Genomic DNA, 16,000 nt, shown 5'->3' on the forward strand with positions numbered 1-16,000 from the left:
GGGGTCTGTGTCCGTGTGTGTTTGTCCACCGCAGCATTTCCTGCTTCCAGGGGATTGCTGCGCTTCATCTCCTTCCTTGAGGGCTTCTCCAGGAATCCCAGCAGCCTCTGATGGCCTTAATTCACAGGCTCTCAGAATCATTAAAGCTGGAAAAGACCCCTGAGAGCATCGAGTCCAGCCTGTGACCGATCCCCACCTTTTCATTCGGTGGCACTGAGTGTCACGTCCAGTCTCCCTGAACACCTCCAGGGATGGGGACTCCACCAACCTCCCCGGACAGCCAGTTCCAACATCTAATCGCCCTTTCCGGGAAGAAATTCCTCCTGCTGCCCAACCTGAACCTCCCCTGGCCCCCTTGAGGTTGTTTCCTCGTGTCCTGTCGCTGGTTTCCTGGGAGAAGAGCCCGATCCCCCCGCCGGCTCCGCGGTCCTTTCAGGATCCAGCCTTAATTAGAGGAGCAGGAGGAGGCAGTCCCGGTGGGGGGCTCCCCTTAACGCCTCCCCTGCGTTCTGACACCTTTCCCTTTGAGCCTGTCCCTCCGTAACCTCCTGTCCCCTCAGCTCTCGCCCCCACCCGGGGTCACCTCCCTGGGGACCCTCCCGGTGGCCCCGCGGTGGCGGCGGGCGGAACCCAGGGCGCGGGGCTCGGGGCGCGGCCGGAGCTCGCAGCGCGGCGCGGCCCGGACGTGTGACGGGGACGGACGGCCGGGCCGGCGGCGCTTCCGGCGGGCGCGGAGCGGGGCCCGCCATGGGCATCCTGGAGAAGATCTCGGAGATCGAGAAGGAGATCGCCCGCACGCAGAAAAACAAAGGTGCGGAGGGCGGCCGGGGGCTGAGGGACCCGGGGACAGCGGGCGGACAGAGTCCGGAGGAGGGCGGGCAGATGGGCTGGGGATTCTGGGGGTGTGAGGGGACACAGGTGGTCTGTGAGTTATGGGGGAGCTGTGAGGGCTCCGAGGGAAGAGGGGACTGGGGACTGTGGCGAGTCTGGGGGTCAGGTGGGCTGGGAGAGAGTCCGGGGGCTGTGGGGGGCTCGGGGTTGTGGGGTCTGGGAGCGGGTCTGTGGAAAGAGGTGCTGCTCAGGGCAATGGGGGAGGCAGGATGGGGGTGGTTTGTGAAGTTGGGGGGGTCTTTGGGGACACTCAGGGCTGGATCGGGGTGCTGGGAGCTGGGTGAGCCCTGGGGCTGGGGTGGGGGCTGCTCTCCTTCCTGCCCTGTGCTGTAGCTGCAGCCCCCCAGAGCTGGGGGACATTTCCATGCTGCTGGCACAGGAGGCTCCTGGTGTTTGAGGGGTCTGGGGGCTCTGCCAGAGCTGGAGGCTGTGGTTAATAATATAAATAAACCTGTAAGCTGCTAGCTTCGTGCCCTTACCTGTTACAAAATGAGACAACTACCTTCTTTTTTTTCTGGTTTAGATGTAAATTCAAATGTTTTGCTAAGAATAAGGCAGTAAAGTAGTTTCACACGTGTGAGCTCTGAGTTAAATGTGTCTTTAAAAGCTGACAAGAGGAGAGGAAAATAATCTGCTGATTTTCGAGTGCTGAATGTGACCAGGTGTAAGGAGGGGCTGTTTCCAAGAGGGGCTGCTCCCCCTGTGATCCCTCTCTCCTGAACTGGCTCCCTTCAGCCCTTCATTCCTGCACCTGCTCTCCCTCTGCCTTGCTCCTTTAACTCGGGAATTTTTTGGCTGTTTCCCTCCACTCTGACTTTGTGCAGATCCCTGGAAGATTTGCTCTCAGTGCCCAGGGTTTCAAAAGCTGATGGAACAGCTGGGGGCAGCTCTGTGCCTGGCAGTGGTGAAGATGTTGACCAAGATCCATAAGTGTTTCCTTTTAGGAAAGTTCTCATTCCCAGAAGTGAATCACCAGCAACTTTCTGCCAACCAGCTGTTGGGTTTGTGTCATTGCAGCCACTGAGTATCACCTGGGCCTGCTGAAGGCAAAGCTTGCAAAATACAGAGCTCAGCTGCTGGAACCCTCCAAATCCCCGGCTGCAAAGGGCGAGGGCTTCGATGTGATGAAATCAGGAGATGCCCGAGTGGCACTGATCGGTTTTCCTTCTGTGGGGAAGGTCAGTGAGTGTCTGTGGTCCCTGTGTCTCCAGGCTGTGGTTTGCAGTGGCTGCAGAGCAGGTTTGGGATTGTGGAATGGTTTGGGTTGGGAGGCACCTTAAAGCTCATCTCGTGGGATCCCAGCTGGAGTCCTGTGCACAGTTCTGGTGTCTCCAGCGTGAGAAGCACATGGAAGTGTTGGAGCAAGAGGCCACAAGGTTGGAGAGAGGACTGGAGCACCTCCCCTCTGCAGACAGGCTGAGAGAGTTGGGGCTGGAGAAGAGAAGGTTGTGTGGAGACCTCACAGCACCTGGAAGGGGATTCTTTTCCAGGAACTGTAGTGGCAGGAAAAGGGGGAATGGGCTCGCACTGAGAGAGGGGGAATTTAGGTGAGATGTATGGAAGGAATTCTTCCCCATGAGGGTGGGGAGGCCCTGGCACAGGTGTCCAGAGAAGCTGTGGCTGCTCCATCCCTGGAGATGTCCCAGGCCAGGGATTGGAGCAACCTGGGATAGTGGAAGGTGTCCCTGCCCATGGCAGGGGTGGAATGAGATGGGCTTTGAGGTCATTTCCAACCCAAACCATTCCATGATTCTGTGATCTAGCTGAAAGTTGGAGATCAGGAAACACTCCTTCATTTTGTGTGCTCTGCCCTGTGAAACTTGTTGTTGCCTGGAGTTTGTTCTTGCCCAGGCCCAGCACTGCTGGGGAAAGGAGGGGCACACAGGATTTACTTCAGTTCCATGACAATGTCACCACCTCAGCCCCTGTGCCTAGAACAGCCACAGCACAACTTCCACAGCCTGAGGAGTGCTTTGGTGTTGCTTGTTTTGCTGAACCTTTTCCTGCCTGGTGATGCTGATCTCTTGTGTTTCAGTCCACGTTTCTGAGTTTAATGACCTCGACTGCCAGCGAAGCTGCGTCCTACGAGTTCACCACGCTGACCTGCATCCCAGGAGTCATAGAAGTAAGTAGGATTCTCCTCCAGCTGTGTAAATTTGTGTTTGCACCAGCCACACTTGTGCTGCCACTAAGGAGCAGAGACATCCAAAGGTCTCCAAAGCTGAATTTTGCTTTAAACTTTTGAGAGCTGGTGTAGCACTTCTCTGAACTCTTCGGGATTGGCTTCTTGATCAGGATTTTTGTGCTGCTCTTGGACTGACCAGAACACTACAACAATTCTCAACTGAATTTTGTATAACCATTGTCAGTGCCAGTGACCAGCTGGCTGCAAACCTTGACAGATTTGTTTTTAATGAAGTTTTACAGAGGCAATCTGTGCTGTGATCACTTCCAAAACAAAATGCAGCTACTCCTGTCCTTGAGGGGTTTTATTAGTGGTGACTTCAGCATCCATCAGTAAAGCAAATGATAAAGGGCATCAAACTGAAAAGTGTCCAAGAGGAATGAGGAAATCTGGGTCAGGATGGAAAGGGGAGTTAAATAATGAAAGCAGCTGTATTGATGGGAAAAGGAGTTTAATGTAACACATTCAAGCAGAGCTGTGAGCTGCAACAACAGCTAGAGCCAATGCCCTGCAAATCCTAGGAATGAGAGTCTCCTGGTTTTTTTTTCCTGGTACTGTAAGACCTGCAGCACACCTGAATGGTTTGGTCTGTCACAGTAAGAGATATGGCACTTGTTCATTACTGAGTTTTCTCATTGGACCAAGAAAAGAGGGGTTGTTTTTCTTTTCCATTCCCCAAACTTGGGAATACGTGATTGTTGTGCTGTTTTCCTGGTGCTTTGTCCAGCTGCAGTCACAGGATGCTTTAGGAGGTCAGGATCTAATGCACAGCTGTGTTTGCTGCTGAACACAGCCCATAGCTCTGGAGTCTGCCTCAGGACAGAGCCATGAGCTTTGTGCAGAGTTCCCCTGGCCTACCAGTTCCATCCAGTTCCACTCTCCACAGGATGTGGACCCCCACACGTGTTTGTGGCTTTGGGGGCAGCTCAGGTGCCCTGCAAAAAGCGTTCAACTTTCAATCCTTCCATTTCCTTTTCAGTACAAAGGAGCCAATATTCAGCTGCTGGATCTGCCTGGAATCATCGAAGGAGCAGCTCAAGGTTGGCTCATGTCTGTGTTCATGTACAGGAGGGATTTGCCCTCAGTAGTGTCCCTGGGAATCTCAGATACATACACAGGTTTCCTGGGCTAAGAGTTCCTACATTGTCTTCCCAAATTTTGGAGTCCTTGATCCATGTGAGGCACGATTCCTATCGCTGAGCCCACGGAAGGGTCTATATGTAGCACAAAGATGGTTTTCTGGAGGTGGGAGCCAAAGCAAGCCAGTCACTTCTCACCTCCTTGCCTGAGCGTTGAGTGGCTCATCTGTTTTCTGGTGCTGAGGAAATCTATAGAAAGATGCTGGAGGGGCGGAGGGGGAATTACAGCTAAACACTAACCTTGTTTGAGTAATTCCCTGAGTTCCTGCCAGTCCTCCCATGACTCCAAGTTCTGGGAAGAGACGTTGGCTTTGTCTCTCTGTGTTGTCATTGTCCTCATTGGCTGGTTGTGTCTGAAAATAGCTTAGGAAATCAGGGAGTCATGGAACATTTGGGAAGGGACACACAGGGATTATCCAGTCCAACTCCTGGCCCTGCACAGGACACCCCAACAATCCCACCCTGTGCCTGGTGTTGTCCAAACACTCCTGGAGCTCTGGCAGCCTCAGGACTGTACCCTTTCCCTGGGAAGCCTGGGCAGTGTCTGACCACCCTCTGGGGGAAGAACCTTCTCCTAATATCCAGCCTAACCCTCCCTGACACAGCTGCAGCCATTCCCTTGGGTCACCAGAACAGTGCCTGTGCTTCCTAAGGTACCTTCTGGCACTGATCTCCTCTCTGCTGAGCTGCCAGGGTTCCCAGCAGCTGACTGCAGCCAGAAGAGCACTGCAGGATCTTTTTTCTTGCTTTCAAGCTGCTGCACGGGGCAGGAGCTTCTGTTACAGAACTTAGCTGTTTCCTCTTGCTGATGTGCCTCCACCTCCTGTCTCCCCAGGGAAGGGCAGAGGCCGGCAGGTGATCGCTGTGGCCAGGACAGCAGATGTCGTTATCATGATGCTGGATGCCACCAAGGGCGAGGTGCAGAGGTGAGTGTGTGCTGGGCACGAGGGGTGGGCCAGGCTCTGGGCTTCCCACGTACCCAGAAAATGTGCCAGCTCCCTGAGGAGTTGTGGAGAGCACCTGGGGAATGAGGAATTAAATTATTGAGTGTGAGATGGGAGTTGTATTCCGTGAGAAGCATCCTGGTGACTGGAGAGGGTGCTCAGCTGAAGGGTCATTCCTACGGCATGGCTGGCAGCCTGGATTTCCACCACAGGCTCTGACCTGCATTTAGGGGCATTTTAGAGTGTAGTGAAAGCTCGTGGCAGGGCTGTGCCAACACAAGACTCAAAAAGGGAAAGGTCTGGGTGTCACCTGGCCACGCTCAGCCTCACAGGTGCTGTGTCCCTGCAGGGCCTTGCTGGAGAAAGAACTGGAATCTGTAGGTATCCGGCTGAACAAAAGCAAACCAAATATCTACTTCAAGGTGAGGCTTCCTGAGCTCCTGCAGGCACAGCTTGTCTGCCTGCTAGCTCAATGCTGAGCTCACTCTGTGCTGCCTCTCGTGTTGGGCAGGCTGAGGGGGCTGTGGGTTTTGCAGAATGTTCTTAAATTGCTTTTTTGCCTCTTGCAGCCCAAGAAGGGTGGAGGCATTTCCTTCAACTCCACTGTCACATTGACTCAGTGCTCTGAGAAGCTGGTTCAGCTCATCCTCCACGAATACAGTATCCTTTCCTAAAATGGGAGACCCTTAAACCATCAGCAGCTCACGGTTCCAGTGCTTCCTTCTTTGGGACAGCCTTGGTGTCACTTTGGTGCTGGCTCGTTGGCACCTGGCTGTCACCAGGGAGCTCAGCCCGTGTGGTGTGTTGGGATTTGGGCCTTGACAGCGTCCCCCTCAGAAATCTTCAACGCTGAGGTCCTGTTCAGAGAGGATTGTTCCCCTGATGAGTTCATTGATGTGATTGTAGGAAACAGGGTCTACATGCCGTGCCTCTATGTGAGTATCCTGGGCAGCCTGGCTTTTGTCTCATCCAGCATCTCTTTTCTGGGACAAAGGAAATGTTGGAACTTCACAGAATTGTGGAATGGTTTGGGTGGGAAGGGACCTTAAAGCTCATCTCATTGCACCGCTGCCATGGCAGGGACACCTTCCACTACCCCAGGTTGCTCCAAGCCCTGTCCAGCCTGGCCTTGGACACTTCCAGGGATCCAGGGGCAGCCACAGCTTCTCTGGGCACCCTGTGCCAGGGCCTCCTCACCCTCATAGGGAAGAATTTTTTCCCAATATCCCAACTAGCCCTGCCCTCTCAATTTAAAACCATTCCCCCTTGTCCTATTTCTCCATGCCCTTGTTCCTCATTCCTAAAACAGTAAGGATTTGGGGTTTAAGAGGTGGAAAACAGCTCAACAGGGAGTTTTTTATAGGCTTTGGATGTGCAGCCGTGCTGTGTGTGTTCCCTGGGCCCTCTTGTGGCTGGTGCTGCCCTGGAGCAGCAGAGCTTCCAATCGTGGTGCCGGGGCTTTGCTCCCACGTGCGGAGCCTCCAACTCCCCTGCTGCCAGCTCCGTCTGGTCCCTCGTGTGCCACATGTCCCTTTAGGGCTCTGTTTGTAGCCACTGGGTCTGTATGAAATCAAAGACACCAGAGAACGTGTTCCAAAGGGAGAATTTAAAAGGCCAAAATTGATATTCAGGCTTCTGAATTTTAATAGTTTGTTTTACTGAGAGTCTTGGCTTATCCTCTGACAGGAGCTGTGTTTCTGTTTCAGGTGCTGGAGCTACCTTGGTATTTGTACATGTTGCTGAATTGCCTTTCTAAGGGCTGTGTTGTTTTCCCTTTGGTTTAGGTTTATAACAAGATTGACCAGATATCCATGGAGGAGGTGGATCGTCTTGCTCGGAGGCCCCACAGTGTTGTCATCAGGTAGGAGCTGGTCTGCCTGGTGTGGGGGGTCATTTCACACCCCTTTCCACACTCCCAGGAAGGGACTTCTCCCAGGGCTGCTGGGGTGAGAAGCAGAGCTGCTGTGCAGCTTTTCCCAGATTTCCTTCCCCTGGAGAGGCAGGCAGCTTGACTTCTTCATGCTGTCTGCAGGACAGAGTCAATCTGGCTTGTTTTCTTGGAAGTGCTGATATATCTGTTGGGGCTTTGCTGCTTCAAAGTTGTTCACCCTTCTGGAATCATGGAATGGTTTGGATGGAAGGGACCCTAAAGCTCATCTCATCCCACCCCCTGCTGTGGGCAGGGACACCTTCCAATAGATCAGTTTTCTCCAGGCCCCAGCCAGCCTAGCCTTGAACAGTTCCAGGGATGGAGCAGCCAGAGACTCTGTACAATCTGTTTCAGTGCTTCTCCACCCCTTTAGTAAGGAATTCCTTCCTAATACCAAATCTAACCCTGCCTTCCTTCAGTTCAACATCATTTTACCTTGTGGTTTTCTTCTCCTTCCTTCATTAAAGCCTTTCCCCTCATTCTCCAGCACTTTATTAAAGACATTTCACCTTGTTCTTCTGGATCCCTAAATCACAGCAGCAGTAAACAGATGATCTTGGTGTTTTGCAGCTGTGGCATGAAGCTGAACCTGGACTATTTGCTGGAAAAGCTCTGGGAATACCTGGCACTCACCTGCATCTACACCAAGAAGCGAGGACGTAAGTGAGCTGAACAGAAGGTCTGAAAGGCACAAATGCTGCTGCTGCTCATGGACAGGCTGCCAGCAGGGCTGGTGCCTTGGCAATGCTGGAATTGTACACTCCCTAATCATCTTTCAGCTCTTGGGAAATGCTTCCTTCTCTGTCTGACCCTGCCATGTGTGGATCCCACCGTGGCCTTCCTGTTGTATTTTACAAGAGCTGAATTTTCATAAATCTTTGCGTGATATAAGGGAATAAAGTGTCCAAGTTCACAGCTTTTTCCCTTGTTTTGCACACTGTGATGAGCTGTTCAGCCCATCACAACCCAGAAGAAGTTTCCTGTTCCTGCTGCAAGAAATTTGGTGATTCCCGTGCCCTTGATTCTCCTTTTGCTTTATAGCCCACTTGCAGCTTCTCCCAAAGATGAAGGCACATCTGTAACTTGCTCTGTTTGGTTGTGAACAGCTGAACTTGGGTGGATGTGAGGAGATGAAGGAATTTTCTGAGCTTGTTAAGCTCTGAAATCTTGGGGATTTTGGTTTTCCTTGAGCAGGTGTGTTTTGACTTGGGTGGTTTTGTTTCTCTTAAGGTTTTGGGATGGGGTTAGATCAGGTGGGTTGTGAGGAAGCTGCTGACTGTGTGGAGTGGGTAATTGCACTTGTGGGTAGTGGAGAGCTGATTTGATGCTTTTAGGTACTGGATCCCTGTTCTGTCTGGGAGCAGGAAGGAGGAATTTGGGAGTAGTAAGCACAAGGTGATGTGAGATGGTGTCAGCATTTTAGAACACACTTGATAGAAATCCAATGCTTTTTTCCCCCCACTTCTGCTTCTCCACAGAGAGACCAGACTTTACAGATGCCATTATTCTACGGAAAGGGGCCTCTGTGGAACATGTGGTAATTTTCCTGCATCTTTTACATTACCCTGTGTGCAGAAGGCAGTTCCTCCTGGACCTGCTGTGATTTGTGCTTCATAAAGCTCAGGACATGTCAGTGTTTGATTGGGCTTCTCCTTTTGTTGCCTTTACTGATTTTATCTGCCTCATGTTTCTTTCACAGCTGCTATAAAAGGTTTAAACAGTAATTATTTAAAGCAGCCCAGTGAAAAAGCACGTGGAAGCAATGGAATGGGGCTTTATGTGGGCTGGTGATTCCTGTATCTGTTCTGTATGGTTTTATATACCATTAACTGGCTCCTAAAGTCTTTATTGTAAATTCTGGCATAGACTTGAGTTTCTTTTAATTCCTGGGTATTGAAAAAGTTGTTTGCAAAGTGGTGTCATGTAAGTACTTCAACTTCTGCCTGTCTGTCTTGCAGTGCCATCGGATTCACAGATCATTAGCCAGCCAGTTCAAATATGCCTTGGTGTGGGTAAGTGTTAGACAACAACTGGAATATCCCTGTCCTCAGGTGTCTCTGGTCATCTCACCCTTCTCCCTGTTTTTTGCTTCAAAGGGGACAAGCACAAAGTACAGCCCTCAAAGAGTGGGCTTAACCCATATGATGGAGCATGAAGATGTCATTCAGATCGTAAAGAAGTAACTGCTGGTGCCTGGCCTCGTCTTTAATCACTGCAATTGGAACTGACCACGTAAAAACAAAACACACATACACAAAAAAAAAAAAAAAAAAAAAAGGAAAACAAAAAGGGAGATGTGTTCCAGAGCCAAGAAAGCTTCTGTGAAGCTCCTTCTCTTGGAGAAAGGCAGAAAATGAGGCTACTGTGCTTGCAGGTGGGGATGGGGAAGATTGGTTTCCATCTTGCAGCGTTTCAGGCCAAGTGATGTTTTGTATAAATTTAAAAGGAGCTAGTTCTTCTAGGACACAGTTCCATAACCAGCAGTGTCCTGCCCCTTGTGGGGTTTGCACATGAATCCATGTGCATTCCCAGTGGGAAGTGTTTGTGTGAAAAAAATTTGGCCCTGTGCTTTGGGCTGAGAGAACATTGGTGATGCTTTGCTGCTTATCCATTCCCTTAATTTAAGCATTGATCTGAAACAGAATCAGAGCTCTCCCTCCCCTGCTCGCTGGACACATCTCTGCAGCTGAGACAACCCCAATTTTTAATGGTCCCACCTCGATTAACATTAAAATCTGGCACTCTGTGCCTCTCCATGGCCTTGCAGTGGGGTTTGTAGGACATCCTGGTCCAACTGGTACTGAGATGAGATGAGAAATTAAACTGGTAACAGTTAATTAGCCTGGCCAGACTGCAGTGGGGTATGATGCAAGGACTGTAGTCTGGGGTGAGCGTTCACTTCTGGCATCTCACTCATCGAGGAGCTGCCTTGGGAGCTTCCTCCTTTGTTGGGCAGGAGTTTTCCTGCCCTTTAATCCCCAAGGTGGAGATCTCATCCACCATGCCCCTAAATTCCAGTCATGGCTCTTAGGAGCTCAAGGTACCACCCCGTGCCAGGAGTTTAACCCCAGCCCTGTTAAACATTGCTTGTCTGGATATTGTTCATCAGAAATCTGGGATTTTTTTAATCATGCTTTTCCATTGAATACTGTTGCTAAACAATTCAGAGTGCCTGACAGAGGACAGCTCTTGCCTTCTGGGATCAAGAGCTGCCAATAGCTTTTATTTTCTTTCATTGGAAAAGGGTTCGGTCTGACGTGGATGCAGAACTGTGAGGATGGGTGTGACACCTGTCTGAGCAGGGTTCCTCCCCTCCTCCCTGCTCCTCCCCACCCCTCACAACCTGATCGAGCAGAAATGGAAGGATTATTTTATTTGAGAAAATAAAAAGTTGTTATTTCATGTGAATGGTGGGTAGATGGCTTGGTGTGTTTCCTAACTCTCTTTTTTGCCTTTGGCCTCCTGAGGAATCCTGGATGCTGTCACAGGAGATTTAGGGAGCAGTAGAAGATGAAGTGGCTGCAAGAGACTGGTGATGGGAGATAAATAGATACTATACACAGTGCCCAAGCTAAGAAGGTGACTTTGAACTCTGTAAGTTCCCTTCCCTGTTCCTGGCTTTGTTCACAGCTGGAGTGCAGAGGAAATCCTGACCACGGAGGCAGTGAGTGGAGAACAAGCTCCAAAATTATCCACATTATCCCTGTCTGGCAGTGGAAAGCTGGCCCTTCCCGGTGTGAGCTGGGTGGGATGCTGTTCCAGCACATTAACTCACCCTTCCCATTTCCCATGAAGGTCACACAGGCAGAGTTGCCCTCACAAAGACTAATTTTGGTTTTGTTTTGTCCCTGGGTTTCTGATTTTTCCATCCAAATCCTGCAGCCTGCCAAGTCTTGGCACAGAGCTGGGTAACCAGAACTGCTGACAGGGCTTCATCCTCAGCCCAGGTAGTGCAGGTGCTTGGTGTGAGGCTGAAATGCACAGTGTTACCTGCTAAATCCTGTCCTTGAATAGCTGGTGCTACCTCAGTGTGGGCTTCAAATTGATTTTGGCATATCACTGTTAAAACCCCCTCTGCCTAATTAGCTTCATTTAGGAAAATGGGCATTTTATCCTGTTTAAAATGAACAGACACATGATTAAAATTGGAATGGGGATGAGGTAAAAATAGTTAAGCTAGAAGAAGCCAACTTCTCTTTTCAGGGAGAGTAGCTTTTTTGGCAGCAAGTATATAGCTGCATTTGAAAATGCACAATTTAATTGCAGTATTCCTTCTTCCAGGAGCTTCCCTAATTGTTTTGCACTTAGGTTAAAAGCAGCAAACGTTGCAGTTTGTGCTGTGAGTTTGCCTCCAAGAGATCTCCAAGTCCTGAAAAGACAAGATCTGAAGGGCAATGGGGAAATCTGTACTGCAGCCTCCTGAGGTTTATGGAGTTTGCAGCATTTCAGTGTTTAAAGGGGCTTATAAAAAAGGTGGGGAGGGACTTCCCACAAGGGCATGCACTGGCAGAAGTGGGAGTGGTTTTAACCTGAAAGGGGAGATACAGGTGAGGTGTTAGAAGGAAATTCTTCCCTGTGAGGGTGGTGAGGCCCTAGCACAGGCTGCCCCATCCCTGGAAATGTCCCAGGCCAGGGCTTGGAGCAGCCTGGGATAGTGGAAGGTGTCCCTGCCCATGGCAGGGGTGGAAATAAATGAGCTTTGAGCTCCCTTCCACCCCAAACCATTCTGGGATTTTATGCATTGACTAGAGCCCCTCACTGGGGAGCTGGTGGAGGGAAATGTGATCAGACTCTCGTTGTGTGTTGGCAGAAAGGCTCTGCAGGAGGGTGGGTGCAGGCAGGAGCTGTGGATTTGCCCCCAAAAGAGCAACACCCTGCATTTCTCTGCTGTAAGAGGAAAGCTTAAAGAAAACTGCCCTCAGCCATTCTCTTGCTCTTCCAGCTGCCTCCAGGCTCATTCATGCTGTTCCCAGGGGGCTGTGCTCATCCTGGCCCATCCCTGGGGCCGTTCCCCTGCCTGAGCACAGCCGTGCAGCACTCCAGGTGTGGAGCAGGGTGTTCAGCTTCCCCACAGCCCATCAGCCACCCTCCATCCAGCGCTGCAACCAACGACAGCTCGAGGCGTGCTCTGTTTAAAATGCCTGTTCCAGGCAATCAAGCAGGTTTGATTGGCTGAACACTCCTCTTATAATTTAATTTAGTCAGGAATCGTTTGCAAGGTAATAAAGAGTGACTCTGCCTCCAAATACATTCATTTAATTCAATGAGAGATGGTTGCTGCGGCGGGCTCGCCTCAGCCAGCTCCCCTCACCCAGCTCCCCTCACCCCATCATGGTGACATCTCAAAGTGCTGCTCAGGGCCGTATATAAGAGTCACGATCCACAGTGACAGCTTAATTGTCTCAAATGCTGACAAGGGTCACCCCAACCAGCCATGGAGAGTGGCACGGAGCCGGCTGGGGAGGCTGCGGAGAGGAGGATTTATGGCTGGCAAATAGTTTTGAATTCCTCTGGTTGCGCCTGCTAAATGATGAACCTGCCCCGAGGGGACTGGGGCTATTGATTGTAATTTGCAGTTAAGCCCTCGCATTCTGAGGAATCAGCATAATAAATACCCACCGCATTACGGCTGGGACGTGCCTGCCTGCAGGGGAAGGAAGCAGAGGTTTTCCCGGCTTGGGTGCTGCAGCAGGATGCTCTCTCTGCCCCTGGCAGGTTCCATCACTGCAGGGAAATGGTCCCCAGATGGGTGGGATGCAGGAGCCCAGTGCTGGAATGGGGAGAATGGAGTGTTGTGAAGGCAGGTGGAGTGTCCTGCTTGTCCAGGGAGGAGAGGATGCTCTGGTATTTTTGGGATAATTGGTGTCTAGATCCCTGCCAGAACCTCTGCAGCTGCTTGGTCCCAGCCACCTTTGGAGAGGGGTGTGAGGAGGTGCATCTGTTCCTCACTCCCATGTTCTGTGATTTCTTCGTAACTTCCATTGGTTTGGGGGAACCAGAATGGGTCAGGGCCATTTTCCAGCTGTTCACATCTGAGGCTTATCTACATCCTGGGAGGGATGTGGGACAGTCCAGCTGTGCCACCAGGGGTGCAAGGGACAGGGACATGGGAGGAGTCCCTCCAGCCACTCCCTCCCTGCTGCTGCCCAGCTCAGTGAGGGAAGATCAGCTCCCATCCTTCTGCTCATGAGTGGAGATGAGAATAATAGCAGTCATCAAATATGCATCGGGTCCCTGGGTGCAGCAGTGATGGTCCTGCAGCTGCCAGGAGAGGGATGGTCCCCGTGGGGAGCGGGGCTGGAGCTCTGAGAGCTCTGAGCCTGCCCCACACAGGGCCACTGGCCACCCCAGGTGAGTGGCTGTGGGTGTCCCAGCTGGGTGGCACCTCCCTTGGGCTCGCAGGTGCTGCAGTGGCTCTGCTGGGAAGGGACTTTGTGTGCAGTGGTGGTTTTTAAGCAAACACTGTTGTTCAGGTTCTCCCAGTCAAGGTGTGTGGTGTCCCCTCTCCTCTGCCTGTCCCTGCCTGTGCTTGCTGTCTTTATCCTCCCTTATCTTCTACCTTCCCACATTCCCACTGCCCTCCAGAGCAGAGCAGCCTCCCTGGAACACTCCCTCCTTCCCTGGAACCCTCTGCCCCATGTTTCCTACCGCCCCTTCCCCACATTCCTTTTACCTCGGGGCTGTTTTGCCCCAGGAAAGCTCCTGGGCTTGGCTTTGGGACTGAGGTGATGGCACAGTGCTGTGACCTGGCTCCAGGGCTGCCAGCCAGCATATTCCTGGGTGCACGCCAGCATCGTGCCCAGCTGGTCTGTGCTTCCAGCATCTGCTCTGGCCTATCTCTTCCCATAACACCTCCCTCGTGGGGAGCAGGCAGCAGCTGGCAGGCAGGGATTGCCATGTATTGCTCATGTGCTGGGTCCCCATCCTCATTTTGAAGGCAGGAACTGGAGGGGGTGGAAATTAGCCAGGTGGGGGGCGTGATGGGTGCTTGGGGAAGCAAGGAAAGACCTCACTGTGCCTCGGGGGCTTGCAGGGCTGTGCTGCTGTCACATTGCTGGAAGCGTCCAGCTTCTCCCTATGCTCCCAGCATCCCTGGAGCATCCCTGGAGCAGTGACTGGATCTGTGGCTGGGCTTCCTCACCTGCTCACAGGTGTTTGAATGTGGATGAGTTCTGCAATGATGCAGAACTGAAGACAGGGAAGGGGACGTGGTGAGAGGTGCTGCCACAACCAGGAGGTGCCTGGGCTGGCTCCGTGGTGCCGGAGCGCGGAGCTCCCGGGGCAGGGCAGCGCCGGGGCCGGCGTGGTGTGGTGTGGTGGCACGGAGCCCTGCTCCGGCTGTAACTGGAAACAGGCTGTAAGCGGAGCCGGGGCCGGCTGGTGACCGCAGACCTGCCTGGAGACGTGGAGCTGCTGCCTCTGGAGCTCTGCCCGCCGATGCCGGCACTCCGAAGGTACAGTCCTGGGCAGCCGCGCGTCCTGCCGGGCTGGGGCGGGTGAACCCCCGAGGCCGAACCCTCCATCCCCTCCCTGCATCCGACCACAGGATGCATCCACCGCAGCCTGCGGCGGTGGGACCGGGGCTGCCCGGGGGTGAGGCGGCTTTCCCTGCCTCACCCACGTGGCTGGAGACATTCAGGACAGACCTGACCAAAGGATGCTCTGGGTACCTTCTACCAGAGTCTTGATACCCATTGCCACCGCAGAGACCCCTCACTGCCAGGTTTTGCACCCAGGGTCCCTCCTGAGCGCTGCTGCTGGATGCAGCCGTGCCCAGACACCCTGGAAGCAGCCACCAGGTGTGATGCTCCTCCGACCCCCTGCATTTACCTCCACCCCACTGCACCTGGACACAGAAACTTCTTGGCCAGCTCTGCTGCGCCAAAGGCAGAGGTGAACCCTGTAGCCAGGATGAAGAACATGGGGAAGTGTTTTTGAGGTCTGGTATGGAAGGCAGCATCTGTGTGGGATGAAGCCCCCTCTCTCTCCCTTTATTCACCCCCTCTGAGAGCCCTTGTCATGGGCAGGGAGGCACAACCATGGCAACAGCACGGGAGCTGTGCCAGCACCCAGGGCACTGAGAGCACTGAGGGGCTGCTGCCCTGCCCGGGGGGACAGAGGTAGGGACCGTGGAAGGCAGTGGGGTGGTGGCAAAGGCTGCTGCATGAGTGGTGGGATGCAGGGAGTGACCTGCACCAGCTTTTCACCAGCTGGGTACGTCTTTGCTCTCTGCCAGCAGAGAGGGAAGGGCTGTGTCCCTTCCAAGGTGGTTCCCTGCCACGTCGTGGTGCCCAGGCTGTGTGTGCCCATGCCAGGAGGAGGGGTGGGGTGGTGGTGTGGGGCAGGCCCTGTCAGCCCCATATGGCCCAGTGGCCCTGGCAGACCTGTGCATGCACTGTGACAGGTAGGGCTCCTGCTGATCCCGTGTTTCTTATGCCTGCCAGGTCCCGCTCTGTCCCTCTGCCCACCCTGCACTGCAGAGCTGCCTCCATCCGTGCAGACCAGGCTGTGTCTACCCCAGAAATTAATGCAGGGGGGAGGCAAAGCCATGGGATCACGGTGGATTCCCCTCTGCTGTAGATACGGCAGGGAGGGACAAGGTTTGGGGACAACACAGTGCCAGGAGGTGCCAGCCTTTGGGCTCTTCTGATCTTGTGGGAGATCAATGGGTTCAGTCCAACAACTGCTGGTGGTTCTTTGGTTCTGCAGCTGCTGCACAGCTGGATGCTTCTGTCTCCCCACACACACCCCCTGTAAGGGGGTGCAGCGGGTGCTGGCCCTGCCCACACCAGCCCCACTGCTGCCCGCAGGTGATCCATGTGGGACAGCGAGTTCCCACCGCTGCTGCTTAAACTTTGATGAGCTGCAGGAATCCAGGCCTGGCATTAACATTTGATGTGGTCACCCCATG

General features: G+C 52.9%; 1 protein-coding gene across 1 annotated transcript; it reads left to right on the top strand.

The window, feature by feature from the left end:
- The first annotated feature begins 659 nt into the window (after window positions 1–659).
- Window positions 660–10,497, top strand: DRG2 (developmentally regulated GTP binding protein 2). The gene is made up of 13 exons (XM_086854805.1): window positions 660–811; window positions 1,909–2,069; window positions 2,927–3,016; window positions 4,056–4,116; window positions 5,051–5,141; window positions 5,509–5,581; window positions 5,729–5,819; window positions 5,997–6,094; window positions 6,944–7,020; window positions 7,660–7,748; window positions 8,568–8,626; window positions 9,048–9,101; window positions 9,186–10,497. The coding sequence occupies exons 1-13, from the start codon at window positions 748–750 to the stop codon at window positions 9,270–9,272; spliced, it is 1,095 nt and encodes a 364-aa protein (XP_086710931.1). The 5' UTR covers window positions 660–747; the 3' UTR covers window positions 9,273–10,497.
- The last annotated feature ends 5,503 nt before the right edge of the window (window positions 10,498–16,000 follow it).

This window comes from Cyanistes caeruleus, chromosome 17 (assembly GCF_971803275.1).
Source record: "Cyanistes caeruleus chromosome 17, bCyaCae1.hap1.1, whole genome shotgun sequence".
NCBI classification, from domain to species: Eukaryota; Metazoa; Chordata; class Aves; order Passeriformes; family Paridae; genus Cyanistes; species Cyanistes caeruleus.